We start from the raw sequence: 27853 nt of genomic DNA, 5'->3' as shown, positions 1-27853 counted from the left end.
CAGCCTTATAACCAATATAATGAATAAAATCCTAACAAATTATATAGTATCATAAAAAGAATTAGAGGGACCTCCCTGTTGGCGCAGTGGTTAAGAATCCACCTGCCAATGCAGGAGACACAGGTTCGAGCCCTGGTCTGGGAAGACCCCACATGCCATGGAGCAACTAAGCCCGTGCGCCACAACTACTGAGCCTGTGCTCTAGAGTCTGCGAGCCACAACTACTGAGCCCATGTGCCACAACTATTGAAGCCCGCACACCTAGAGCCCGGACTCTGCAACAGGAGAAGCCACCGCAATGAGAAGCCCATGCACCACAACGAAGAGTAGCCCCCGCTCGCCGCAACTAGAGAAAGTCTGCACACAGCAACGAAGACCCAACACAGCCAAAAATAAATAAATAAATTTAAAAAAAAACAACTAGAGTTTAAAAGGGCTTCAGAGGTCAATTATTTTCTAGACAAGAACAGTTTCTTCTCTCACTAAATTATCCCTACAGCAGCAGAAGTCCAGGGTTTTCAGAGGGCTCTTCATAATTATTTATATAGAACTACAGACTATTTCCAAATCAAGAAACCCCCAAGAGGGTCTTTTATTATTTTAAGTCTGAGAAATGTATCTTCTTCTAACTAGAGAATCCATGGAGGGTATCTCCTGAATGTTCATAATGAGTATACCATCCTAGAAACATGTCAGGCTTAAGGTTTACAGTCCTAAGTACAAAACAACCCAATTACACTGTGTGCTGGAAGAAAAAGATTTCCTGTTACCTAAAATTATACAGGGGGAGGATGCCTTTTCAAAATATACAAAAAGAAGTTGAGAAAAGGGCATAATTGGAAAAGGAGATTTAAGAGGAACTTTTTCAGACATTTAAAGAAGGCAAATGTTTCTATAATTCTTTACAAAATAATTCCAAGTAAAGAAAATCTCCACTCAAATTATCTGTCTACAAACACAAAATTCTTCAACCTTACACAAAATCAAATAGAATAATTAAAAATGAAAACTGTTTAAATAGGAAGATTATACTTACTGATTGACATTTTGCAATTCTAAATGTCTTAGTTGTCCACACCATAAACACTACAGATGCTGAAACACACCAAAAAAAGTCAACCATTGAAAGAATATGCAATACTAAAATAATGTATTTTAAAAGACAAGTTAGATAGCTTACCCATTATGGCAAAGATCAGGGTATTTGTGAAGTGCCTGTACAAAGAAAATTTCACTGTGTTCTTTCTTAGCCTTAGAGTCTTCATAGTTTGTGCCAAACTTATAAAAATGTGAAAAAAGTTAAGGAAAAAATTTAAATAGTAATATACAGGTAAGATAAAAAACAAAACAAGAATCTTCTGCTACATTTCCAAACTTAGCACTGCTATATAGTACTGCTACACATAATTCCTATAATTTAAAACTAATAAACACACAGAAAATGTTGTCTTATCCAATACTGTATAATCAGGATACCAATTTCATCACAGATATTGTTTTACAATATACCACTGTCTGAACTAAGTAAACACACTTCAAGGAAAAAAAAACATAAGCAAGAAGACCTATGATGTGCTCCTTCAATGCCAAGTTCTTGAAACAGAGAACAGAGCAGGACACACACTAAATGCCAAGTTCTCCTTAGGCCAGACACTCTTTACAGATCCCATCATGACATGCCACTTGGCGTGTGCTTTTCTGTCTGTTTCTTTCTTATTTTGTTGTTTCTGGTCTATTCTCATTTTATCCTCCAAATGACCATAATTAAGAAGTTACACCATCTGCCAATTCCATTTTATAAACTGAAACTGAAATATGTCAAGTAACACAAATCTGGACTTAGGTAAAAACAGACTTTATTGAAGAGATTATTGCAATAGGGAGAATGTTCCGACTATAAGATCCGAGAGAGTCCCAAAGGTCAGGCAGGGAAGGGCTTTGCTTTTATAGGGAGGAGTAAACAGGTGTCGAGAGCAGCAGGTGTGAGAAGTGGGTGGCCTGACGGGACAGTTGCCCAGAGAATGACTTTCCTTGAAGTCTGCAGGTTTTCAGGAGGGGCCATGAAGGAGGGCTGCGGGTGGATGAAAGCTCGGGAACCCGAGGGAGGGAGAAGGCTTAGTTTGGTCCAGTCTGGTATTTTGTCCAGATTGGTCAGTGGGTACATAGGTCTGTGTCTGTCCTTGTCACAAGTGAACATGGGGGCACCTGGGAGTCTCATCGAAGTCCTATGGGGAAAGGCATCTGTTTGTATTGACAGTAAGCCTTTTCCCGGAACACGAAAGGGTGGAGGCTGTCTTAACCACGGCTGTTCCAGGAGCACAGGGCTCAGGTAAAGTGCGACACTGTCAGGTACAAAGAAGCAGAACGAGGCTTGTCCACTGGCTCCTCAGTAGTGCAGCTGTGCTCAAGCCAGAGCTCTGTAAACGGGAGCTGCTTCCTCTGCAGCACCTGCCAAGCCCCGTTCAGGGGCCACACTCTGAACATACGTAACAGAGTTGAGCAAAGGAATGGAAGTGGCACAGTTTGCACTTAGGCCTCCTATTTAAATTCCAAATACTTCACTCATCAAAAACTTCACTTTAGTACTAAAACTACCAAAGCTGCTTTTCAATCTTTCTGAATGACCAATAAGTTGCAACAGAAGATCAATTTCTAAAATAGCACAACTCAACCAATTAGGCCTGCTGTCAGAATTTACAGACATGCAAATGTGCTTTATTCAATAAACATGATCAAGACCGAATACTTCTGAAGCAGTAATGAAAGCACACAGGCCCCATGATCCTGACAAGAGAAGCACCTTGGACATGCTGCTGCGGCTAGGAAAAGGATATCCACCAGCACAAGCTAGAGTCAAGAAGAGACAGAGGGAGGCTGGCCAGGAGCACAAGATGAGATCATTTGCCTGCAGCAAAACAGCAAAAGAATAAAACAAACAAGCAGGAGAAAAGAGGCAGAAGGCTGTGGCTTTGGGCGTTTTCAGGCTATTTTTTCTATTAATATAGAATTAGATTCTTACAGGAGGAGCTAGATGAGGTTCATCAAAGGTGAAGGAAGCAGGGTCATTATCCCAGCACTCAATTCTATAAGGGCGTAGTCCTGCTTCTTTGCTTGTCATTGGTAATCATTTAGGAAATCCACTACCTTTTTGTACAGAGAAAGCAGACTTTTCATCTCAGTAATGAAAATTACCAAACGGCAATCTAAAAGCAAACGTCAGAAATTCAGGTTGAGGCAGAAATGGATAATGCTAAATTTCCTTTCTCTCACCATGAAATACTAACCAAGAGAACTTTAATTTCTGGATTTCTTTATGACTTTTACCTCAAACATGTTTATTAAAAACATTATTAATTAAGCAAGCTAAATCTTTCCCCTTATTTTCCTTATCTCCCCATCCCAGTCTGGCTCATTATGTGTTGGACCAAAGCCATTGCTGTCCATAAAGGTGGTAAGTTACCCTCATTCAAATCCAGATGGAATCAGAGCGTTTACAGCCACTTTCCTCCGGAATTTTCTGCCAAGTTGCATTACTATGTATTTTTCCCAATGAACCCATGTACCACCTTGGAGATGATTAAGAACAAGAATACTTTGAAATACACATCTGTAAATTACCAGGAGGAAAGATAATATAGATTTTTAAAATGTGAAGTTTACAAGGCTCTAAGCATATACAAGTTTAGAAGTAAGACAACTCCAAAATGAATAGATGTCTTAAGCTCATTTTCTAAACTCACAATGACAGAAGAGAAGACATGACGATTGGAGACAGTAACGCTGAACCCAGTAGCTAGTTCACCTCCCCTGCAATTCTGCCTGTCCAGGTCCCAGGATGTTCGCACTGACTGCCCCTTATCCTCAAGTCAGGTGAGAATCCCTGACAAGCTATGAAGCCGGGGCTTCGGCAGAGTGGGCTCCACACTGGGGATGAGTACTCAGAGCTGGAACCCTGCTCACCTGCAGAACTGAGGAACAGACTTCACCTTTTGAACAACTGAATGACTCTACATGGTTTTTTTTTTTAGTATAGAGAATATGAAAAATTACATTAGAGTCAGAAATTTTTACGACTCGGAGAAGATCAGATTTATATTACTATAATTTTATTCAGTAAACTTGGATTCTCAACTGGTAGCTCTCAACAGAAGTAGAATCCAGTTTTCAAGCAAGTTGGTCGAAACAACTCTTTAAATCAGGTATTATCCCTTTACTGACACCCCTCGGACACTAGGGGCTACCTGGACATAATTTAGGAGGTCTGCAAATGCCTCACTGTAGGAAAAACTCCTCGTGTGAATGACGTGTGTGTTTATATATAATCTGTGAAGAGGCTCCACAGCTTTCATCAGATTTGCAAAGGCATTTCTGCTGCCAGAACCCAAACAAGGCTAAGAACCACTGCGTTTGAGAATAAAAATAAATTAAAAGATTTTTGTTTTGTTTTTAACTTGGAAGCATATCGAGAATTCACAAACAGGGAATTTAAAGAATAGATAAGACCAGGTTTACCCACAAGGAGCTCAGAAAATCCTACTAACAGTGTTACACCTGTTAGCGCACCTTCAGAAAGGGACAGCTTCCCGTAGAGAAGGGACACAGGCAATTTTAAGCCCTCCGGCCCTCCCTGTGAGAGACAAAGATGAGAACATGGAAAGAAACACAAGGAAAACAAAATCACATTTTACGTTAAAAGCTAAAAGACAGGGCTTCCCTGGTGGCGCAGTGGTTGAGAATCTGCCTGCTAATGCAGGGGACACGGGTTCGAGCCCTGGTCTGGGAGGATCCCACATGCCGCGGAGCAACTAGGCCCGTGAGCCACAACTACTGAGCCTGCGCGTCTGGAGCCTGTGCTCCGCAACAAGAGAGGCCGCGATAGTGAGAGGCCCGCGCATCGCGATGAACAGTGGCCCCCGCTCGCCACAGCTAGAGAAAGCCCTCGCACAGAAACGAAGACCCAACACAGCAAAACTAAATAAATAAATTAATAAACTCCTACCCCCAACATCTTCTTTAAAAAAAAAAAAAAGCTAAAAGACAATTATCAAAGACAATAGCAACAAAAAGAACTGTGTAAAAATAAAAGCTTATGAGTTTCAAAGAGGACATAAATGTCAACAAAACAGATACAAATTATGTTCTGGATCCACAGAACCCTGCATTCTGCTCTGACCAGGTCGTAGTTTCTCTAGAATCCCTCCCATTTCCACAAATGCACTTTAGAGGGTCCTGCCTAGGAGAGGAAAACAGTGGAATTGCCCAGACGCCACTGGAGTCACTCAGTCAGCGAGGAGGAGCCTCAAGGATCGGTTAACACTGTCTCTGAAACTTTTCCTGCTGTGCTATGGCCTCTGGCCCACCACCTCCAGCGAACCCGCTCTCTTGCTGTCCGCCGTGACCCCTGGAATGAACCAGGCAGACAGGTGCGCCTCGGGAACTCATCTCTCTGCAGCGCTAGCCACTGCTGAGCACCCCTCCTTACCAAAGCTTTCCTAGCCTCCACCCCAGGACGACTTCCTGGTTCTCCCACCTCCCTTCGCCCTGGACTTCCTTCCATGCATGTTTCCGCCCCATGAGGCACTGTCCTGGTTCCTCTCCACTTGCTGGTCTACCTGTTCTTCTTGGGTCACTTCCACGGCTGCGACCTTCTCCCACACAAAGCTGACTCCCACCTTCGTCACCAGCTCTGACTCCTCTTGCTAAGCCAGGCTGGGACTTCCAACTCTCTTCTTCACACTAATGCCCCAGGCAACTCAACCCTCACCCACTGTGGTCCCTTATCCATGTTTACCACCCTGAGCATGGCAACACTGGTCCAGCCACCTACTTGAGACGTGCATGTCTTCCTGGGAGCCCTCTCTCCCTTTCCCCACCCATTTCTAGCCAGCTTGTCACCCAGAGTCCTTCTTCCATTTCCTCTGCCGCACTTCTAACACTCACTATCCCTCCTTTGGCCCACTGCAAAGGACTCCTTACTAGACCTCCCAGCTCTAGACTCTCCTTTCCCAGGCATTTTTAAAAATGCCATCCTTGAGTTCTTTCTTACAAGATTTCATCATGTCATTCACCTGTGCAGCCTCAACTCCTTGCTCCTTTCCACCTTCTAAACTCTCGAGCATGTCATTCTATCCTTCCCTTCTGGTCCCACCTTCTATGATTCTCCTACACACGTTACCTACAGGCAAGCTACTCTGAGACATTGTGCCACGTCTCTATATTTTCATGCTTCCAACTATTTGGTCCCCTTAAATCTTCCCAGAATGCTTTCCCCTCAGTTCTTTTCCTAGTAAACCCCGATTTGTCCACTCAGTCTCAATTAAAATGTCACCATCTCCCTGAAATCTTTCCTGATTTTCACCCTGGAGTAAATTTCTCTTTCCTCTATCTGCACAGCACCTCTCTAACGTGGCAATTACTATCGCTATGTTGCTCCTCGTTATGTATTTTTCTTCCTTACCAGATCGCTCAATATGTGCATTTAAGTTTGCTGAACTACTAGAAAAAATAAGGATATTTTTTGTTCGAGGAATCGTTACTTTTTCACCTTCAACTAAATTTCTATATTGAGGTAACAATAACGCATGAGTATATTTCTCTCTATTATTATTACACACTAAAAATAATCCGATTTTAATGATACAACAATTTTAGGACACAGTAAAGGATATGAACCATACAAAAATGGAGTCAATAACGGCTAAAATAATGTCACCAAATACAACAGCTAAATGGTTAGAACCCTGAAAAATAAAAATAGGGGAAAAAATCTGAATGTAAAAGTTTCATTGTATTATAATAATTATCATCTGATGAAGAAAAACAATTTATCTCATATCATTGTTTTATAAAAGGCCACATAAAAGATGTTATTGCCTAACAGAACTGTGTTTATGAGCACGTGGAAGTTACCTGTTTTGGTGTCAACAAATGTTTGTCATCAACTTGTCCCGTGATAACGTAAAAGTGTGTTATAAAGTGGCAAATAAAACACAGCGCATCCCACCCAACTCAGGTCAACCATTTCAATCTCTGCCCTCTCCGCACCAAACCTGCAGCCACGGCTCCTAAAGAAACGGACTCCTCATCATCCCCACGTGTGTCAAAGGACATGCAAAAAGTAAAATAAGGAAAAGGAACTGTGTGGAAGGGTATAAACAAACCATCGGCTGGATGCGTACTCAAGAGCTGACAGAGAATCATATTTAAAATGGTCACATCTAAGAGGCTGACTGTGTAAAATTTTAAAGAGATACAATGCAATCTATCCATGGGGTGTTTATCCTTTCCATTTTCTTTCTAGCACAGATTAGTTTTCTGTGAATTATACATGTAAATGCAAAGTTCTTCATTATCATGTAAGAGTAAAAATAAATGCACCTTTCAAGGAGCAGGTGTATCTAACCCAGAATGCAGATGTGTCAAAGACACCAGAAGAAGAGTGAAGCTTTTAACATTATTGGACAAATGTCCTGCTTTAAGGGTCAGATCAACCTACATGAAGTAGACGTACGTGGCAATATACAGATTATTCACTCTGTGCACAGTGATCTGATTTAAACATCTAATCCAAAAGATGTTTTGAGTAAAAATTACAAGGTTCTCTGAATCAAGTAAAAATATAATAAGCTTCTTAATCACTCAGCTGTCAGCCATATTATTAAGGAAAACCTAGAGCTAGAAATGTAGGTGTCTTCACAGATACAAATATTCGCTCTTCTCTAGAGAAAAGCATTGCTGCCCATGTTGCTAGAGCCGTTTCTCCCCAGAACACTACCTCCTCCTGGTTTTTCCAAGCGTGGAGTCTGCTGAATCCCCCAAATTCTGAGCCCACAGGAGTCAGGGAAAACTTACAACCAAAGGAGACTTTAAAAAGCAATGACACGTAATATCTGTATGCACAAAAGGTAAAATTAACTGCTCTTCACTTACACGTTTAAACCAAGGGTTAAGGAAGAAATGAATGTGTTCAGACTACATAATGATAAAGATGAATGTCCTTCGTGAAGAGCAACCACGAACATTTTTGAGATGGAGCTAATTCCTAGGATGACGTCAGGTGGTGTGTTCATAACCACATCATTTAAAAAAGTGCTCTGTTTAGCCTTATACTTTCAGGACGTGTTAGAAAAGGGAAAGAGTCCACATGGGGGAAAATAAACTCAAATTGGGCCTTTATCACAAATTTCCTATCTTTAAAAATTCATCTCAGGAGATAGAAGTAAAATCGTATTTCACAGCAACGACAAAAAAAAGTGCAAGTGGAATGATGTAGTTTTTACCCCAATGACTCTTATCACGCCTTCAGCAGCTGCAAAGATAAAGTAAAGGATCCCCAGTCCGATGACCCGGTGCATGACTGTTCCTAGACGAGGCCTGATACAAGGAGAAGCAAACCGAAAAAAGAGAAAGAAGAAGCAAGGTAAGTAAAATGTATCTGACTACAGTAACTGGCCCCATTTCCAACACCAGGAACGTCCCTATCCAATCACGTCAGTCCCTTCCCACCTCGGAGGTACTTTGTTTTGGGAAACAGCATTGTTTCCTGGGAAGAAGGCAGAAACAGGCTCAAGGAAATCTAGCCTCCTTCTCTAGGACTTGAAGCTGTACTGATGCCTATGAAGCAACATTTTTGAGGCCAGAGGATCTTGCTGCTGAAATCCAAGCAATATGATTAACATAACCCAGGTACTATGTCTACAGAATGGATGAGAAGAGTGATGAAACCTAGGAAGTGAGCGCCAACTTCTAAGTGTCACTGGCAGAAATAATCATTTAATTCTTTCACTAACAGAGATTGTAAAGTGTTCTGAGATGTGTCTTGTCAGCGATAATCCACTGATTCTATGACTTGGGCAGAGAAATAGCAGGATGTCAGGAGATCGAATCCCACTGCCTTCCCCTCTTAATATTCCCAAACGACAGTCCGGAAAGACTTCAGCTTTCATTCTTCGGATTGAAAAGAATTAAAATAACAATTTTGATTCTTTGAAAGTATAAATGAGTTGAGAACATGCAAAGACGATGATTTTTGCGATTAGTCATTTGAAAATAGAACTGAAATTTCGAGAATTCCCTGGTGGTCCAATGGTTAGGACGCGGTGCTTTCACTGCCGTGGGCCCAAGTTCAATCCCTGGTCGGGGAACTAAGGTCCCTCAGGCCGCACAGCGTGGCCAAAAAAAAAAAAAAAAAAAAAAAGAAGAACTGAAATTTCATGACACTTGCAAGTCAGAATTTATTATGAATATGTTTTAACTCAAAAACCCTCTTTTCAGAGTAATTAGAAGAAAAAACTGGTTTTGAAAAAAAAATACTTATGATGAAAACTGAACTAATACCCATAGCTCATATTTCAGACAATTTATCTAATTTAGTTAATCTAAATTCTGGTTCACTATAGCCAGCTTACTGGAACCCTGCAACAGCCAGAACTGTTACCGCTTTGTAAGGGTTGAACACAAGTTGACAGTGAAGGGATTCAGTCAAAAAGGGCTGAGCCCTCACCCACCAGCTCAATCTTCTATCCCTTTCTCAGCCACCACCCTCTGCACCCTGGCACCTGATGCTCGTAACTACAACTGTGAGCTGCCACTGGGACCCAGAGGGTTTTGTGTTCTATATACTGTACTGAGGCCAAAAAACAAAAGAAAGCAAAACAAACGAAAAGAAGGTTTCCTCGCTACAGTCTTGGTAACTGCACCAGTCCGGAGCTCAGAAGCACACGTGCGTGCATTAGTGCACGCTTACTGAGTGCACGCTGTGTGCTGCCCAGCGCACTGGGGCCTTGGGATACAGCAGGACACAATACAGGGAAGTCACACACAAGTGGGGGGAAGAGACAACAAATGCTAAGAAACACATCAAAAGGCATGAGGGACTAGAGCGATGGAGGATGGGCACTGGTTAGGGTCCCAAAGGGCCATCCTCCCTGGGGGGTGACGGTGAGGCAGAGAACTAAAGGAAGTGAGGGAGCAAGCCATGCCTGGGATCCGGGTGGGAAGCTGACAAGCAGAGGCCTCTCCTGCACTGTGAGACACGTGTCTGCTGTGTTTAAGGAACAGTGAGAGCAAGAAAAGCAGCAGGAGGGAGCAGAGTGTTTGGAGGGAGAGTGGCAGGAGATGAGGTCAGCCATCGGAGAAGCCACAAGATGGAATCTGGGTTTCACTGAGTGAAATGAGCAGAAAAGTAATGAAATTGGAGTTACATCTTAAGAGAATCATCCTGGCTGCTGCTGTGTTTGAAAAGACTGACAGGAGACCAGGGCAGAAGTGGGGAAACCAGTTTGGAGGCTACTGGAGTGTAGTCTCGGCAGGAGAAGATGGTGGCCTGGATCAGGGTGGTGGCTGTGGAGGGGGTGGGATGGGCTCATTCTGGACACTTTCATCAGTCAGAGCCACAGAACTGGATGAGAAAGCCTCGGGGATGCCGGTCACTAAAGCAGAGGTCTGGGGCCTGAGCCCAGGGCCCCCCAACACTGGAGCTCGGGAAGACGAGGGGGCTCGGCACAGGAGACCGTGAAGGAGCCTCCACGACCGGGCACCATCAGGGGGCTGAGCGGGGTCCTGCGATTCGGCAAGGAGAGGTCAAGGTGACCTTGACAGGCGCAGTCTCAGTGGAGGAATGGGGCCAAACCTCACAAGGACAGAAAACGAGGGAAGTGGGAGCGGCCAAGTACAGACAACACATCTGAAAAGCGCTGCTGCACACAGGGGAAAAGCAATGAAGGAGAAGCAGAGGAGAGGGCCATCCGGGTTCAAGGGAGGCTCTGCTTCTGAAGATGACAGAAGTAACAGTGTGCTGACGGGAACGGCCCACCGGAGAGGGAAACTGACGCTATCAGAGAAAACAGGACAGACTGCTGGGACAGCTTCTTTGACAGAGGAGGTAACAGGACCCAGGGCACCAGGGCAGGGCGGGGCTTAACCGCACACAGGGATGGTCCACGCCGTACAGGAGCAGAACAGGCTGCGTGTGGTCCAGAGGTGGGGAGGATGACACAGACCTGACGGCCGCAAGTCCCTTCTGGTGGCTTCTAATTCCTCGGTGAGAGAAGAGCCAAGATCAGCTACGCTGGATGAGGGTAGGGAGGTGCGAGGAGACAGAAGGGGTGAATGGTCTTGCGCAGAGCGGAGAGTCAGAACACGAACGGCACGGGGACCAAGAGGTGCCAGCAGCACTGAGGGCGCCCTTCAAGTTCAGGGTCACGGAGTGAACTGAGCCAGGCAGTGCGGCGGGGTGTTCTCCTCAGGCTGACGCCGAGCCTGCGCAGATGGAGAGCTGGATTTATCGAGGGAGGCTGACAAAGGAGAAGGCGGAGGGCCTCAGGGGTGGCAGGGGTTGTCAGTGCCCTGCCGGCCCGTGGAAGGCGGTGGGATCAGTAGGCCGGAGGCCACACCAGGGACCAAGAGTGCCTACAGCTGACGCATTAGAGAAAGGAAACAGGAAACGGGGGAGGCTGAAGAGTAGATTGCTTCAATGTGCCACCATGGAGAGGGTGCAGCTATACACGATAATAAATAGATACTAATCAAGTCTAGAAAACGGCCAGGGCACTCAGTAGTTGAGGGGAGGTGACAGGTAAGAGCGGCAGAGGTGAGGGGGTGAGGTCAGGTTTCTTAAAGGATCCTCACACGGATACTCAAATCACAGGGAATCCCGACAGTGAAGTGCTGAGGACAAAGACAATAAAGCAAGTGCTGGGAGCGGTGAGGGATGCGGGGAAACCTGGCGGCTGACAAGGCCTGCAACCCGAAGATGCTGCTGTGGTCCAGTGTGAGGGCTTGAGTTTCTGGGAATCAGAGGGTCTTAGGCAACAGGCTCTTCCATGTTCATGCCCAGGGACTCAAAGGTAAGAGGGAGAAAGGATCTGCTTGAGAGGGTCCCAAAAGCAGGTCCTCAGGCGACTGCCAGGTTTCAGCCAGAAATTCTGCTGACCCTGGTGTTTCATGAGAGCGCGCTCTCTTACAATATCTCATACACAAACATGATCCCTAACTATGTTGTCTAGGAAACAGAAAATGGTCTGAACCTCGAGAATCATTTAGAATTTTCCATAATCCTTATAGTTGATTATTCATCTAACTATGAAGTTACTGGAATTCAACTTCAGGATCTTTATTTGAGAAAAGAATAAAACAGCCAGTGCATGGAAATCTTTTAAAAACACGTCCTTGCAGGTATTTCCCTCTGGGATTTGTGTTAGGACACTGAGAGGTGCCGGGTTTCACAGGGGTCATAGCGGAGATGGATGGGATCACAGGATGGGGACGCGGCGTCTTTTCTGGGCCCCAGTACTTACTTCACAATGCCGTATCCCAAGCTCACAATGATCACCAGGAGGCGAGCCAGCGTCCTCTTAATTGCAGATATCAACTCCGCAAAGATCAGTAAACTCTGGGCTGAGGGGGGACGAAGGAAAATCATTCGCCCTGGGTCCATCTGGATGCCTGCCGCCAAGAGTCTAAATGGGTACTGTGTACAGTTACGTCCTGACCTCAGACGAATTCGCCACGTTGAATTTAAAGGTCATCTAATCCAAGTGATGTTTGAAACCTCAATGAAGGGGATTCTGATCGGCTCTACTGGGCACAGCTCTCTCACGTCCACTGGAAATCTGTCTCCCCGAGCTCCCCTCTGTTCTTATTCTTCCCCTTGAGGTTACAAAGGATTGTAGCCCTTTCCTGTTCTGTAAATATCTGAAAACCATAACGCCCTCAAGAGCTCTCTTTTCCCCAGGTTGCCCTCATCATTTACTCATTCACGCTCCTACCGTGTGGCTATCGCAGTAAAAGACACACCACGTTCCCTGCCCTCGTGAAGCCTGTACTCTGGTCGGGACAAGTAAACGGACAGAATTCAGCAAGTGCTGGAGGTCACGCTGTATCTCCCAGGATTGTGATGAAAGCGACCTAATCCACACGGGGCAGGAAAAGCTTCTCATAGGAAGTGACATCTACACCAGGGTTTGAAGGCTGAGTAGGAGTTAACCGTTTGGAGGAGGGAAAGGGGAAAGCAAAGGAAATGGCACATGCAAGGGCATGGAGAGAAAAAGAGACAAAGCCAAATATGCTGCAAGAAGTGAAAGTTCGGCATGTCTGCAGCAGAGCGTGTAACGAGGGAGGTCAAGAAAAGAGGCTGGGGCAGAGGCAGGGCCCAATCACCTCAGTTTTAGGCTAGGCCATGAGTCAGGGCTTGTTGCCGAGGGCAGTGGGAAGTCAATGATAGTAAACAAGGGAGTGAAAAAGGAACTAGTCAACTACAGCCCATAGGCCAAATCTGGCCCTACATCTGTTTTGTAAATAAAGTTTTATTGGAACACGGCCATGCCCATTTGTTGTCTGTGGCAGCTTTCATGCTCCAATGGCAGTAGTTGAGAAGTTGCAACACAGACTACATGGCTCGCAAAGCCGAAAATATTTACTGTGTAGACTTTGCAGGAAAAGCTTGCTGACCCTTGGAAGAAAGTAGACAGCTTTATTTTATCAAGATTGCTCTACTTAATGGCTTGGAGAGGAATAGACTGTAGGCGAGGAAAACGCTCAGGAGTCTATTGCAGAATTTAGCCAAGAGATGATGAGAGTGCTGGCGGTAAAGACGGAGAGGAGAAAGCCATTCAGAAACGAGTTGTGAATCCACCTAACATTCTTGTTTTCAGTTCATGTTTCTCTGCCTTCTCTAGAAGAAACCACAAGAGACCTTGCCCAACACCTTGAAGAAGTGCAGATATACTAAATTTATTACATTTGCCTAACTGCCAATCTAGAAGCACAAAACAAAGAAGTCAATGGACACGACCTATTCTTAATGTATCCTTGCTGGGTCCTAACAATCACTAAATCATCATTGCTTGATTTTTCTGAAGTCTATCCTTCCAGGACCAATGCTAAGCAAGACAGCCTGGGTTACAGAATTTACGCTTGGGAAAATCAGAAACAACATCAACCCAGGCCCCGTCTGGCGCCTCTCCTTTCCACAGGACTCCTCAAAGACAAGGACGGCAGTCTGGGGTTTCTCTTCCAAGGGCCTTCTGGTGTCATCTCAGAGGGCTTGAGGGCCCTGAGGAAGATAGATGGTCTTTCCTTCTCTCCATGGATCTCAGGCTTTTGCTGCCCTTCACCCAAGTTCACGCCACCCTCTTCTAGACAGAGACGCCCACCACTGGCAGCAAAGGAGCTGACCCGCCTTCTCTGACATTCAAGAGCGCTTTAACCCCCAGTCATATGCAGCCGCTCTATCCTTCCTTCTTTATCTGGTTCAGGGCAGGCACACACACATACACACGCACGCACGTCACTAGAACTTCTTATAGGGTAATAATACCTCTAACATGTCTCCCTGGATGTTTGTCTTTTCTTTAGTGTCTTGTACATGTCTTTTTAAACTTTTTATTTTGGGAAATTACAAACATTCTTCGACACAGAGAAAGCGATATAATGAACTCCCACGTACCCATCACTCAGCTTCCATAATTATCAACATTATGCTAAATTTGTCTCATCTATTTTCCAACTCACCCTCTTTTTTTCCCGGAGTATTTTAAAATAAAGAGCAGACACAACTACACCCTTTGAAAACCTGTACCACGATCATTTGTAACTGACCACTCAGAAGCACATTCCTGAGGGCTTTCTACCCTTCTGAGCTATCTCCCTTTTGAAGGTTCAGTGATGGAATTAATTGTGCCTTTACTTCTCTGGCCCTTTTGAACTCTATCTTCTAGAAGTCTGGGGCACCCATCTGAGGATGCCCCACTATATGCCCTGCCTGCTTGCCACATGCCACTGTGTAAGCTGGGATGGTATCTCCCACGGTCACATGAAGTTCTTTGCAAAAAGGGTGCAGTCACCATCCATCCTGGCACTACTAATTTTACTCCCTGTGGCCAAATTTTCTTTTCTCCTTTGGAGGGGAAAGGAGAAGAGAGAGGATGGGGAAAAATACAGAGAAATACGTTAAAAGGATTGGCAGCCCCCGATGTCCCCAGTCCAGAATTTCGTGTTGTTTAAAGCCAGTCACGGGTAGCTGAACCTTAGGGAACAGGAATTTTCTTTTCCCCAGGAGGGAAGTAAGGGAAAGCCAGCAAGAAGAAAACAGAAAATGAAGACCACACACATGCTAGCCTGGATCAGAGCCCTACTCTGATATTCTCTTCTTGGCTTCCCTCCTCTTCACCTATATGGTTGTTCCCAAACCACTGTATGAAGGTGGGGCGGGGAGTCCCCACAGCTCTGCTCACAAATGCTAGGTGACTCTTGGGTCACACCATATTCAGGGACACAGTCACCACTTACTTGATAACCCAGTGCTGTTGATGTTTTGGTATTCAGCATAAAAAACTGCTTTTTCAAGCATTCCCAGGAAAATAACAGCTGCAATCCAGAACTGGATTCTTAGTATATCTTTCCAATAGCAGGCAGACCACATCAGCCAGAGTATGCCATATAAGATATAAACGATACACATCACCATGTAGAACTGTGGAAGGAGAAGCAATTTTAGTCAGTTAAGCCTTCTGATCATTTGAAAATCGACATTTCTACATTCAAGTTTGCAATCCTTTATTTTCCAGTCACCATGGAACCAGAAATAGAGGGTATGTCAAAGTGTTAGCTACTAAGGAATTACCACCACTGAGCTCTTAAAATGTTTAAATGTTCCAATTAGGATACAAAACTCATTTTTAAAAAAAGGAAGAAATGATGAGAGATACTCACAATCATCAGAGGCCAATCTGATGCAGAGATATATCCATGAGGCCCCATCATAGAAAGAGAAACTGGTGAAGGCAGGGTGGGGATAAAGAAATTAAGGCATTAAAATTAACAACCAGTTTTCCTTAAGTTTTTCAATGTAAGCTCATTTTAAGACTCCAAGAATACAAACCAAGTTAACGAATGCTGAATTTTAACCTTTGATTATGTAACTGTATGAAGATATCTTTACGTATTTGTATACATGCTCTTGTAAAGTGTGGGCCAAGTCAGATCTTATGCAGACAGCAAAGTAGTCCTGGTCTGAGATTGGCCCTGGCTGAGTCCCTGACCTAGCTGAGGACTTTGTCTTTCTTAATGTAACTTGGACAAATTCTGAACTCCAGGGACTTCCCTGGTGGTCCAGCAGTTATGACTCCGAGCCCCCAATGCAGGGGGCATGGGTTCCATCCCTGGTCAGGGAACTAGATCCTGCATGCTGCAAGTAAGATCCCACACGCTGCAACTAAAGATCCCGCACGGTGCAACGAAGATCCCGCTCGCGGCAACCCAGCACAGCCAAATTAATTAATTGATTAATTAAAAAAAATTTTTTTTTTAATTTACTGAACTCCAGAATCTAGTTTGGGTTGTTGTCTGAGAGCACTAACAAACGGAGTGCCGAATACAGTGCAAGACTTGCAAGGCTTAGCAACTGCGCCAGTTACTAACCAGCAGAAGCTTAAAGCTGCCTGCTGGTGTCAGAGGAAAAGACGCCACACCTGGGAAGGCAGGGCGCACAGGCTGGGGAGCAGGATGGCAGCGAGGCCCCTGCTCCCTGTGTGGCATGGTCTGGGCCCATTACAGTACCTCCGGGAGGAAGGCCTGCTTCACACTCTCCGGAGCAGCGCCCCCACCAGCTTCCCTGGGGAAGACCAGCTCTGGGCCTCCTTTGCGGCCATGCCTGACTCACCTCACTGCTTTCTCCCTCCTCTCTGGACTGGGTACCCCCCAGAGACAGAGCCTGGCTTCACTTCTGTGTCCCAGTGGGTGAATCAGAGCAGTCTGCAAATCCCCAGGATCATCACATGCTGCTTGGCTGCTGTCAGCCCAGCAGATACCCAGTACAGAAAATGACCACTAAAGCAATGCCAGGACCCATGGAAGCATTCGCTCCCTTGAAAACCGCTTAGTGTGAGCCCGCTCTCACACTGGGCACCAGGAGCTACGGTTTCACGAGGCAAAGAGCATCTACCTTATGGGCAGGCAGGGGAGCTCACAGACCGCAGAAGCCACAGTTGCCAGACATGCTACTTCTACTCCTAGGCTACAAACAGATTCTTTTTTCTTAAACTTTTTAAAGAACAAAAATTTTGAACCCCTGATGATGGCCATTTTCAAGTAACAGAGTATAATCCACTTCAAGTACGATTAAGGTGTCACCTACCCATTTCTACATGTTAAAAAAAATTTTTTTTAATCTGGAAGGATGGAGAATTTTGTATCCCTCTATCAAGTTTAAAACTTTTTAAATTAATCTTTTTTTTTAATTCACCCTTTTATTTATTTTCTTTTATTTATTTTTTCTTGGCCACGCTGTGCAGCTTGTGGGATCCTAGTTCCCCGACCAGGGATTGAACCCTGGCCCTCGGCACCCAAAGTACAGAGTCCCAACCACTGGACCACCAGGGAACTCCCAAAGTTTATCTGAAATTAATTTAAAATTTCCATTCCATTAAAAAAATATATATTAGAGTTAAGATAAGCATAAAGTTCTAAGTACCCCAAATAAACAGATTATTCATTTTTGTGATTAACAGAAAATCATTTTTGAATAATGTGTTTTAACAGAGAATGTAGATTTGGGTTAATGACAAAAATACAGAATACAGTAAAAGCAGACAATAAAACATGCATACTGTTTAACTATACCATTCAAATTCCAGCTTGCATCTGTTTTTTCTGTTTTAATAGAAACAATAAAGATATGAAACCCATCTCTCTGTGTTTTGGCTACAACATCCTGAAACAGAAAAAAAAAAAAACCTTCATGTTATTTTTTTTTTTTAATTGCTATATAAGATATAGCTAAACGATTGTCCACCACATTTTAAAACAACTTTTAAGAATTGAATTGGGTTACTTTAAAAAAAAAAAAAAAACACAGATAAAAGGAATGGTGGGCTGTGGAAGGACAGTGGGTAGTGGAAGGATTTCCTCCATTTGTTTTTTTTTTTTTACCACCATCCTCCCAGGCCCAAAGGGATGGAGGAGGAAAAAAGCCTTTTCCACTTGCCAATGTTTTCTACTTTTTATATAGTTCTACAGGTTTTCCCCCCAATGTTACCATTCTATGTTTTATTTAATACTACCTTTGAAATAGTTTTTCTAATATCCTAGTATAATCAAGCATTTATTTATTTAATTTATTTATACTTTTTGGCCACGCCCTGTGGCATGTGGAATCTTAGTTTCCTGACCAGGGATTGAACCCGCACCGCCTGCATTGGAAGCACGGAGTCTTAACCACTGGACCACCAGGGAAGTCCCAAGCATTCAGTTTTTAAATGTGTGTTTTTTTAAATTGAACTGGGGGAGAAAGATGTCAGATAACATTGCTGGAAATGACTCAGATTCGGTGTACAGGCTAAATTCCTTAAGGCACTCTGCTGCTAGCAGTCCCACTGAGGCCTGAAACTGCCCACTGGGACTGCCTGTGAACCCTGCAGTGCCCTCATGTAGCTGGACCAAACTTTTCACACTCCTCCTTCCTGAGTATTTCCTATCCTTCCCTCTCATTTCCTACTCCTCCACCTGTGACAGTTTGTGCAAAGCAAAGAGTTGGTCCAGCCGCTGCAGAGTGAATGCCCTTCCACTATCAGACTACTCTGTAAGATGGTTGGAGAAAACAGTATGAAAGCAGAAGGGTCCCAGTCTAAAGGCAAACATCAAGCTCTTCTAAATCCACTTTCAGTCCCTACATGCAACTCCTTGTAATCCTCTCAACCTCTTAGTCTTCTGACTTTGAGTAATTTCCCCAAATTCCAAATTTCCCCTCCCCCTCGTGCTGCATCATGGTTTCTATCTATTTCTTTACTTCCTTAATGACGATACAGCTCCGCCCACTGCTGTGCTGCCTCAGGTATTTGGCAGCGGAATTTTATTTTTTAAAATAAAGAAAGACTACATAGAAGTTACTGTTAAATCACACCTTTAAAGAGATTTTTAAACAAAGACAGAACCAGGTATGTACAAAATTCACACAGACATATGTAAGGAAATATACTGTTTTAAATAATGCTTCTTGGGCTTCCCTGGTGGCGCAGTGGTTGAGAGTCCGCCTGCCGATGCAGGGGACGCGGGTTCGTGCCCCGGTCCGGGAGGATCCCACATGCCGCGGAGCGGCTGGGCCCGTGAGCCATGGCTGCTGAGCCTGCGCGTCCGGAGCCTGTGCTCCGCAACGGGAGAGGCCACAGCAGTGAGAGGCCCGCGTACCGCAAAAAAAATAAAAAATAAAAATAAAAAATAATGCTTCTTTTTTCTTTCCTAACTCTACTAACCCTACTTTAGATCACTCTCTGAGTATCTGTCCATCAACAGATTCTGCTCAGTCTTACTCTAACTTGTATGTATTTGATTTAAAGGCAAATAAAATGACTTACCGCTGACCCTTCCTGGTTTGTAACACTTCCGGTATTTGTTCTTAGTTCTTTATTCTGGAAAAATAAAATAAAAGAATTTCATTTTATATTGTTGCATTTCCATAAGGAAAAATAGTTTCAACAATTAAGAAAAAAAATGTGTTATGAAAAAAGTAAAGATTAAAGCTGAACACCAGAGAACAAACCTCACTGTATCCCAAACACGTGTAACAAAATCCTACTTTTGAAAAATTACTTCCTTAATCAGGGCAGTGGTTACCGTTGGCAGGGAGCGTAGTAGGAACTCAAAGGGAGCTCGAGGTGCTCAAAGGCCCTGATCTTGATCGGGATTCACACGGGTGGGTTCAGGTTGTGAAAATTCATCAAGCCCTACGCTGCTGATATGCAAGCTTTGCTGTAAACTTACGTATATTTATTATACCTTGACACAAATTTTTAAAACAACCCTTTAACGTTTTTATTAAAGACATTTTCATTTCAGAATTTACAGGACAAAAAATCACGTGAGGTCCAAGGCCTCACCACCCAGAGATGACCGCTGTTAACATTTTAGAATCTAGTCTTCTAGGCTAGGAGGAGAAAGTGCACAAAGGAGAGTGTTCAAGTGTGTTAAATGCTGGTGAGTCAGGTACACTGAAAGACCTTCAGTAGGAGTAATAGACCTAGGGATCTAATGACATGGAGGTCACTGGTGACCTTGACTAGAGCTGTTCTGATGGGATGATGGGGGCAAAGCCCTGACTGGGGTGGGCAGAAGAGAGATGAGGGACGGAATGACAGCAAATCATGAAAGGATGATAAAAGGATCCTCTTCCAAGGATGATGCTGCAAAAGGCACAAAGAAATGGAACAATGGTTCCACTTATTATGTACTGCCACACACACAAAAGAACTAAACCTAATAATTGACAACTTAAGCACCTTCCTTTATCAAAATACTGATAAAACAGAAGTTGATACTTGCATTCACTGGGAGAAACGTAAATTCTATTTCAACATCGCAAGACAGGTACTCACATTCAATGAGGGAAACGTCTGTGAATCACTGTTGCAATCTAAGTTTTCATTTTTTGTTGTCCAACATTCGCTACTGTTGAAATAATGACCACAAAAGTCTTCACTGACACTAAGTTCATGTTTTTGTGACAGCTCCTATGCAAAGTAAGATTCTACGTCATAATTTATTTCCACTTAATATCTAAATAATACCAAAAAGTTATTCAGCTTGGAACACTTGAAACACGCAATAGAACAAAATACCAAAAAGAAAGTTTTGAATATAATTTTCAGTACGATTGAGGTAATCATAACATTTTAGCCATTCTGATGTGCTCAGATACAGTAATATAATACATAATATAATCATTCTCTTATAGTAATAAAAGTGATTAAGATGTTACTACAAGGAAATGGTTCACAGAGAAATACAAAATACTTTGTCCTGGGGTTACTTCCATTTTACTCCAGGTATAAAAGATTTTACAGAGAAAGAAAGCAGCATTTAATTACAAGGAAAGATAAACCAAACACTCAGTAACATAAAGCAAAGATGGCAAACCCAACTGAGTGCAGGGGGAACACTCATTTACACATCAACTAACAATGAGGCTCCTTGATGGATGAGGAAAACCGCGCTCCTAATGGCAACTCCCAGGCATGAAGAAAAGGTTAAGAGGCTTCCATTGGCCAAATATGAGACAATTTGAGCAAAATACAGAAAAACAGTAATAGATTATAACCCACCCAACAAAGTTAAAATCAATGAGTCCATATTGATAATTGATTGACTGACAGACGGATAAGAGAGAGGAAAAGAGTGCAACCTCATAGTCGAATGCTAATAAATGTAGAAGAAAACATGGAATTAGAAAATCATTGTTTAGCAATCATCACAGTGGTAACTGTGCCTTGATTCAGGCAAGAATCAAAGAATGTTAAAACAAGGACCGATGAAGAAACAGGATATTTACACATAAATACAGAAGTATTTCTTCACAAATTATTGTTAACAACAAGGAGAAAAGTAGTGGCTTTACAGTGGAGAAACCTGGCAGAAACTTCCTTAACTGATCAAAGTTAATATCACCAAAAATGGGACAAAACAGTATACTTTCTGGTATGCCTGCCAAAAATATAACCTGAATTTAATCACGAGGAAACGTGAGAAATATTCAAATTGAGGGACATTTTGTAAAAATAAATGGCTTGTACATCTCAAATATATCAATGTCATGTCATGAACCACCCTCAACACCTCCACCCCCCCCAAAAAAAACCCTGCAGAAATACAAGGTGATCCTGGATTGGATCCTGTACCAGAAAAAGAAAAGAAAAGAAAAAAGCTGCTAAAAAGGATGTTGTTGGGACACTGGCAAAGTTTGAATATGGTTTATTAGCTATTATATCAATTAGCATTGTATCGCTGTTAAATTTCGTAAATCTGATCTCTGTACTGTGTAATCTAAGGGAATATCTTTGTTCGTAGGAAATACACACTGACCTAACCCGGTCTCTTTTTCCTCCTCTCACACTCTCCCCCTCCTTTTCCCTCCTCACCTCTTTCTGAGGTCTACTTATACTCACTAAATCTACTCACACTCACTGAAGTTCTAGGTTCCCTATTACTAATTTTTTGAACGAAGTGAAACTTTTACATTTCTTCTTTAAATTGAGTTGGTTTTCATTTGTGCGTGACCCACAGTCCCCTTATCAATGGTTTCCACAACTCTGATTTAAATATTTACTAACATTTTTCATAAGATACAAGGAAACTAAAAGATCTGTAGTCTCAGAAAGCATATACTTTGATATAATTAAGGCGTTTATTGCCTAAGTCCCAAAATCTGTGGTACTTCTCTATTCCTGGCCTCCTCACTTGATAAGCTAATAAATCTTAAAACTCCTAACTTTTCCTTCATAGCTTTAGACACATTTAAAATTTGTGTTTTACTTACTTCCAGCTCAGAATATTGATTGTGACAGGGATGATGTTCCAAAAGCCACACTATGGTAAACTTCACAGGCCCAGGGCAGCTGAATGACTTAACTGTTTAGAGAAAGGAAGTCTCATTTTACAGCAATAATAATATATACTTTAACATAAACTTAAGGTTTCAAGAATGCAATTTAAAATAGACTACTTTGGACTTCCCTGTGGCGCAGTGGTTAAGAATCTGACTGCCAAGGCAGGGGACATGGGTTCGAGCCCTGGTCCGGGAAGATCTCAAATGCCGTGGAGCAACTAAGCCCATGCACCACAACTACTGAGCCCATGTGCCACAACTACTGAAGCCCGCGCGCCTAGAGCCTGTGCTCCACAACAAGGGAAGCCACCGCGATGAGAAGGCAGCACACCGCAACAAAGAGTAGCCCCTGCTCTCCACAACTAGAGAAAGCCCGCGTGCAGAAACGAAGGCCCAACGCAGCCAAAAATAAATAAATAAATGTTCCTTTAAAAAATAAATAAATAAAATAGACAACTTTAAGGAAACCATGAGTAAAGTATTACCTAATTTCTCCAAAAAGTCACTGCAAAATGAGACAGATAAATTCCTTAAATTAAATTATTACAGTTAACCAAGGCTGAGGCTGGTAGAGTTTCTGGGGCAGAGTACCCAAGAGGTGGGAACCACACAGAGAAAGGGTCAATGAAATCTGCATACAGATCCTTGGTCTCTGGCTGCATAACAGTCTGCCCGTGCACAGGGACAAGCTGAAAAATTCTGAGTTCACATGGGGATGGGAACTAGCCAGAGAGGAAAGGCCTCAGTAAACACACCCCGTGTCTGAGAGAGACGCAGAAGAGTCACACCTTAGAAGTGGTGCTAAGTTAGTTCTAGAGTAAAGGCTACCCCTGATCCCTCCTAAAAGAAATTAAAAACAAAACTGGAAAGGATCGAACTGACCCCAAAGAAACGTAACTGTCTGCCGGAACAAAGTTGTTCACGGAACACAACATTCTAGTACTCAAGAATGTGAAATTCACGATATCCACTAGCCAACAAAAATACTAGATATACAAGGTGGGAAAAGTTGACTCATAATCGTGACACGAATCAGTCAATTTGACAACGATGTGCACTGTTCTGTGTGTCTATCGCAGTTCCACAGTGTTAGGATTACCGTAGCTTCGTGTTCAGTTCTGAAATCAGAGCGTAAAAGCCCTCCCACTTTGTTCTTTTTTAAAATTGTTTTGGCTATTCTAGGTCCTCTGTATTTGCATCTAAGTTTCAGAAACAGCTCTCGCCAGTTTCTACATAAGTCTGCTTGGATTTTGATTGGGATTAATTGAATTTATAGGTCAATCTGGGGAGAATTGCCACTATAATGTTAAGTTATAGATTTATCATAGATGCCCTTTATCAGGTTGAGGCCATTTCCTTCTATTTCTAGTTTTCTGAGAGTTTCCATCATGGATAGGTGCTGACTTTTTTCAATGCTTTTTTGTATATATTGAGATGATTATACGATGTATTTCTTTTATTCTATTAATATGGTGAATTACACTGAGAGATTTTCACCAGTGGCTCCACATGACGGCATCTTGAATGGAGTAGCTAAGAGGGGTCACCTTAGCTTTCCTTAGGGAAAGCAAGGCATCTGATCCACCAAACAGCACGGACACATACCCGAGGGACCAATGCTTAACTTTGTAGGCACTAAAATTTGGTTCTGGGACTTCCCTGGTAGCACAGTGGTTAAGAACCCGCCTGCCAATGCAGGCGACACAGTTCCGAGCCCTGGTCTGGGAAGATCCCACATGCCGAGGAGCAACTAAGCCCATGCGCCACAACTACAGAGCCTGCGCTCTAGAGCCCGCACGCCACAACTACTGAGCCCATGCGCCACAATTACTGAAGCCCGCACACCTAGAGCCCGTGCTCCACAACAAGAGAAGCCACCATGACGAGAAGCCCGCGCACCGCGACAAAGAGTAGCCCTCGCTCGCCACAACTAGAGAAAGCCCATGCGCAGCAACGAAGACCCAATGCAGCCATAAATAAATTAATTAATTAATTAAAAAAGTCATTCCTAACAAATTTTTTTTTAAATAATAATAATAAAATAAAATTTGGCTCTGTGAGAACTCAGAGACTCAGTTTCATCTTTCACACCATGGATGTAGGCGTGTAAAACTTAACGCCCAATTACTCACTTAAACAGTAACTATAAAGTAGATGATGAGAAGGCTGCTTGGTGAACATGGCAGCAGAACAAGGAGGCTCAGGTGGGCACTTCATGCACCCCCACCAGCCACAATGTTAGAGCTACGGTCATAGTTACAGAAAGACCTCTCTCCCATCAGTGCTGGGACACTGCCAGCTTTTACCTGACTAAACCCTCATTTTTTTTTTTACGTTTTTGTTCCTAACTCCCTTCTGCTGCCTCATTTTTCTTTCTTTAGATATGTTAATACTAAATTGTGGTCTCCTTTTAGGCTGATCTCGGACATTACATATTGATTTAAAAAAAATTCAAATTCTGTGTTTCAGTGGTCCATATAACTTTTTATTCCCCCATGTAATTTTTTTGTCTGCACCAGTGTTTTAAATGTTGTCTAGACAGTGAGACATGAATTTATTAAAGCACTGAGAGGCCAAAATTTTTTCCTCACCCACCTTGGGCTTCAATTTCCTCTTACCAAGCTCTTATCACCATTGATGATCTATATCACGAAGCTGCTTTGAACCGCCTTTGCTTTCTAGCTGATGGCTGGCCTACTTCCGTCAGCAAAGACCACACACGGCAGAATTCTCCAACAAATGTTCAGAGCACGGTGTGAGAGATAAAAGGGCCACGGCTGTGGGTCCCACGAAGCCAATTTGCTCTACCCAACAGAAAAACTACCCCTTACCCCAAACTTTAACTCTGGCAACCAACTGACCTAGTCAAGTTACTGGCAACACCTAGAGGGGTTAGTGCACAGTAAATATGATCCAATGTAAACTCATTAAAAATACTGCAAACCTCAAGATCTATGACTTGGTAGTCATGACACACCAGTATTTACACAGACAACACAGTCCCTAACAAATATTTTCACATAAGCTCTAAAACCCTAATTGTTAGTGTCTAATAATTTTTATTTCCTACTGTGATCATGTGTATATTTAGAAAATTTTCAGAAACACAAAGGTTTCATCACAATCATGGCATTTCATATAACCATAAAAAGAATTTACTGAATTTTAAAAGGGATTCAGAGTCAAATTTCGGAGGTCAAATACTTTTTTGCTGAAGACTTCTTTACTAGGTTTTAACTATAATTTTTAAAGAATGATAAAGAATGATTCACATTACATTTTCTGAGACAGGATCAGAAAAATTCATTCTTGAAAATAACTATGACCCGACTGGAACAAAAGAAACCCTTAAAATGTTAGGATCACTTAAAAACATTTGCCTAGTTTAAAATATATACTATTACAATGTGTTATGTTAGTTTATGTTAAATTAATGCATGAGTTGATACTACATGTTGCTCATTTATAATTTATTGTTATTTTACTGTTATATTAGTTTATTATACTTACCAGAAAACTTGATCTCAGTAGAGTTAAACATAGTTTTCCTAAATATCAAAGGTCCTGATTTCTATAATGAAAAACAAAGAAATACAGAAAGCTCTTGTTAAAAAAATTTCTCTCTACTGTTTAAGAGTATAGTTTTATCCTGGAAAATACATAGTTCTAATCCTTTAACTCCTATGCCTGGAGCGATTATTCTTTGAAAACGTAAATCTGGGACTTCCCTGGCAGTCCAGTGGTTAAGACTCCGTGCTTCCACTGCAGGGAGCACAGGTTCAATCCCTGGTCGGGGAACTAAGATCCCACATGCCCCGTGGCTCGGCCAAAAAAAAAAAAAAAAAGGCATTAAAAACATAAATCTGATCACATCACTCACTGGCTTAGAACTTTGTCTCATGTAATCTACTCCCTGCAGTGGATGTGAGGCTCCAGAAGGCTCCTGGGGCCAGCAACACACGGCGGGTGAGTGCGACTGCCACTGTTCGATGACTGCTGTTCAGACGGAGAACCTGTCTGTGCATCTGCAGCTGCTCTCGTGGTATCAACATAAATGCACTTCTGATAGAACAACTGACCCTCTCCCTAAGTTATGGTTTACCGTGGTCTCTTTATAAGAGACCAAATCTCACTGCCGCTCACAGGGCCCCGCCCACCTCTCTTGCACCTTTCTCACAGGTTCTCAAAAACATGGTACTCCTTCCTGCCCTCAGGACCTTAGTAGTCAACTTGAAACTTACTTGAAATCCCCTCCCTGTCGCTCTCTTTATCTAGTTATTTCCTTCTTACCCCTGAAAGTCCAGTTCAAATATCCCTTTCCTCAGGGTGTCTTCTCCTGGAGCCCACACCAGGCCAGGCCCTCCCTTCCATGGTCTGTAAGACCCATTCCTCACAACCCGTACCACAACCAAAATGAAATCTTACACTAGTTATTTAATGTCTGCCCTCACCAAGAAAAAAAATCCTGTGAGAAGGGATTACGATAAACGAACATGTGGTTAGGAATTAAAGAAAAACACTGACAGGACAAGCAGCTCTTTCTTGATAACCTCTTCTCCCTCCTCAACAGTTTCAACATCAATAAAACCCCGGGCCCAGACCCCTCCTCTGAGCTGCACATCCACATACCCAATTACCTAAAGGTCACGTCCACTGGATGTCCAATAGACAGTCCACACTCACTTGCCCTAAACCAGACACCTGGTCAGGGAACTAGATCCCTCATGCCACAACTAAGAGTCTCATGCCGCAACTAAAGATCCCGCATGCTGCAACTAAGACCCAGCACAACCAAATAAATGAATATATTATTAAAAAATTTTTTAAAAAAGAACCATTTCTTGATAGATTTGTAGAACAAATGAAAGAAAATTCCACTTTCCTTTCCTGTTCTGAAGAACAAGTTTTGACAACTTGAAATGGGGAAAAAAAAAAAATCAGCCTACTCTTTGCAAAGAGCTTTATGGATTGCTACTGTCCTGAATCACACAGGACTAAAGATTACGTGGGACCCAAAGGTAATTTTTTCTTCCTCACGCAGGAAGCAAAGTCATTCTCTCCCCATGGCCTTTGGAATCTCACCATCCAAAGTATACTTGGCAAAGATCTTTACAGATATGGTCAAGCAGTCTGTATGCAGCCGATTCACTTCCAACTTATTCGGACTTAGTTTATGCTACTGCCTACTCACTACAGAAGCAGCATCAAACGGTAAGTGTGGTTCTCTGAGTTTTGCTTTTTACTGTTCAGAGAAATTTAATGATGAAGATACACAGGCTCTATCACTGGCGCACAAAATAGGGCACCAACCCAGAAGAATCCTGGAAAAGACGGTTGCACTGGGTCTTAAAGATTCAGAAAGATATGTACTCTCCTTCCTTTATGCAGTTTTTGTGTTATAGGAAGAATCTGTAGCCTCTGGTACTTTCTCTTTCCGGTTGAGGAAATCAAAATATAAGTTTTGCCTTTAGAATTGGGACA

General features: G+C 42.9%; 1 protein-coding gene across 2 annotated transcripts in view; it reads right to left on the bottom strand.

The window, feature by feature from the left end:
- The window catches only part of TMEM87B (transmembrane protein 87B), a 48000-nt gene that overhangs the window by 19053 nt on the left and 1094 nt on the right, over positions 1-27853 (bottom strand). The window contains exons 2-13 of one of the 2 annotated variants that reach the window (XM_060027360.1): positions 25883-25943; positions 22304-22395; positions 20367-20501; positions 19350-19403; positions 17620-17710; positions 15712-15773; positions 15289-15472; positions 12297-12444; positions 8280-8373; positions 6670-6740; positions 1181-1290; positions 1037-1095 (exon numbers count right to left, since the gene is read on the bottom strand). In XM_060027360.1, coding sequence (XP_059883343.1) covers positions 1037-1095; positions 1181-1290; positions 6670-6740; positions 8280-8373; positions 12297-12444; positions 15289-15472; positions 15712-15773; positions 17620-17710; positions 19350-19403; positions 20367-20501; positions 22304-22395; positions 25883-25943 — 1161 coding nt within the window. The remainder of the gene's footprint in view (positions 1-1036; positions 1096-1180; positions 1291-6669; positions 6741-8279; positions 8374-12296; positions 12445-15288; positions 15473-15711; positions 15774-17619; positions 17711-19349; positions 19404-20366; positions 20502-22303; positions 22396-25882; positions 25944-27853) is intronic. The other variant, XM_060027361.1, reaches the window with a different exon arrangement.

Source organism: Delphinus delphis, chromosome 12, assembly GCF_949987515.2.
Source record: "Delphinus delphis chromosome 12, mDelDel1.2, whole genome shotgun sequence".
Classification (NCBI taxonomy): Eukaryota; Metazoa; Chordata; class Mammalia; order Artiodactyla; family Delphinidae; genus Delphinus; species Delphinus delphis.
The sequence above is the reverse complement of the archived record's forward strand: the minus strand, read 5'-3'. Positions and strand labels throughout refer to the sequence as shown.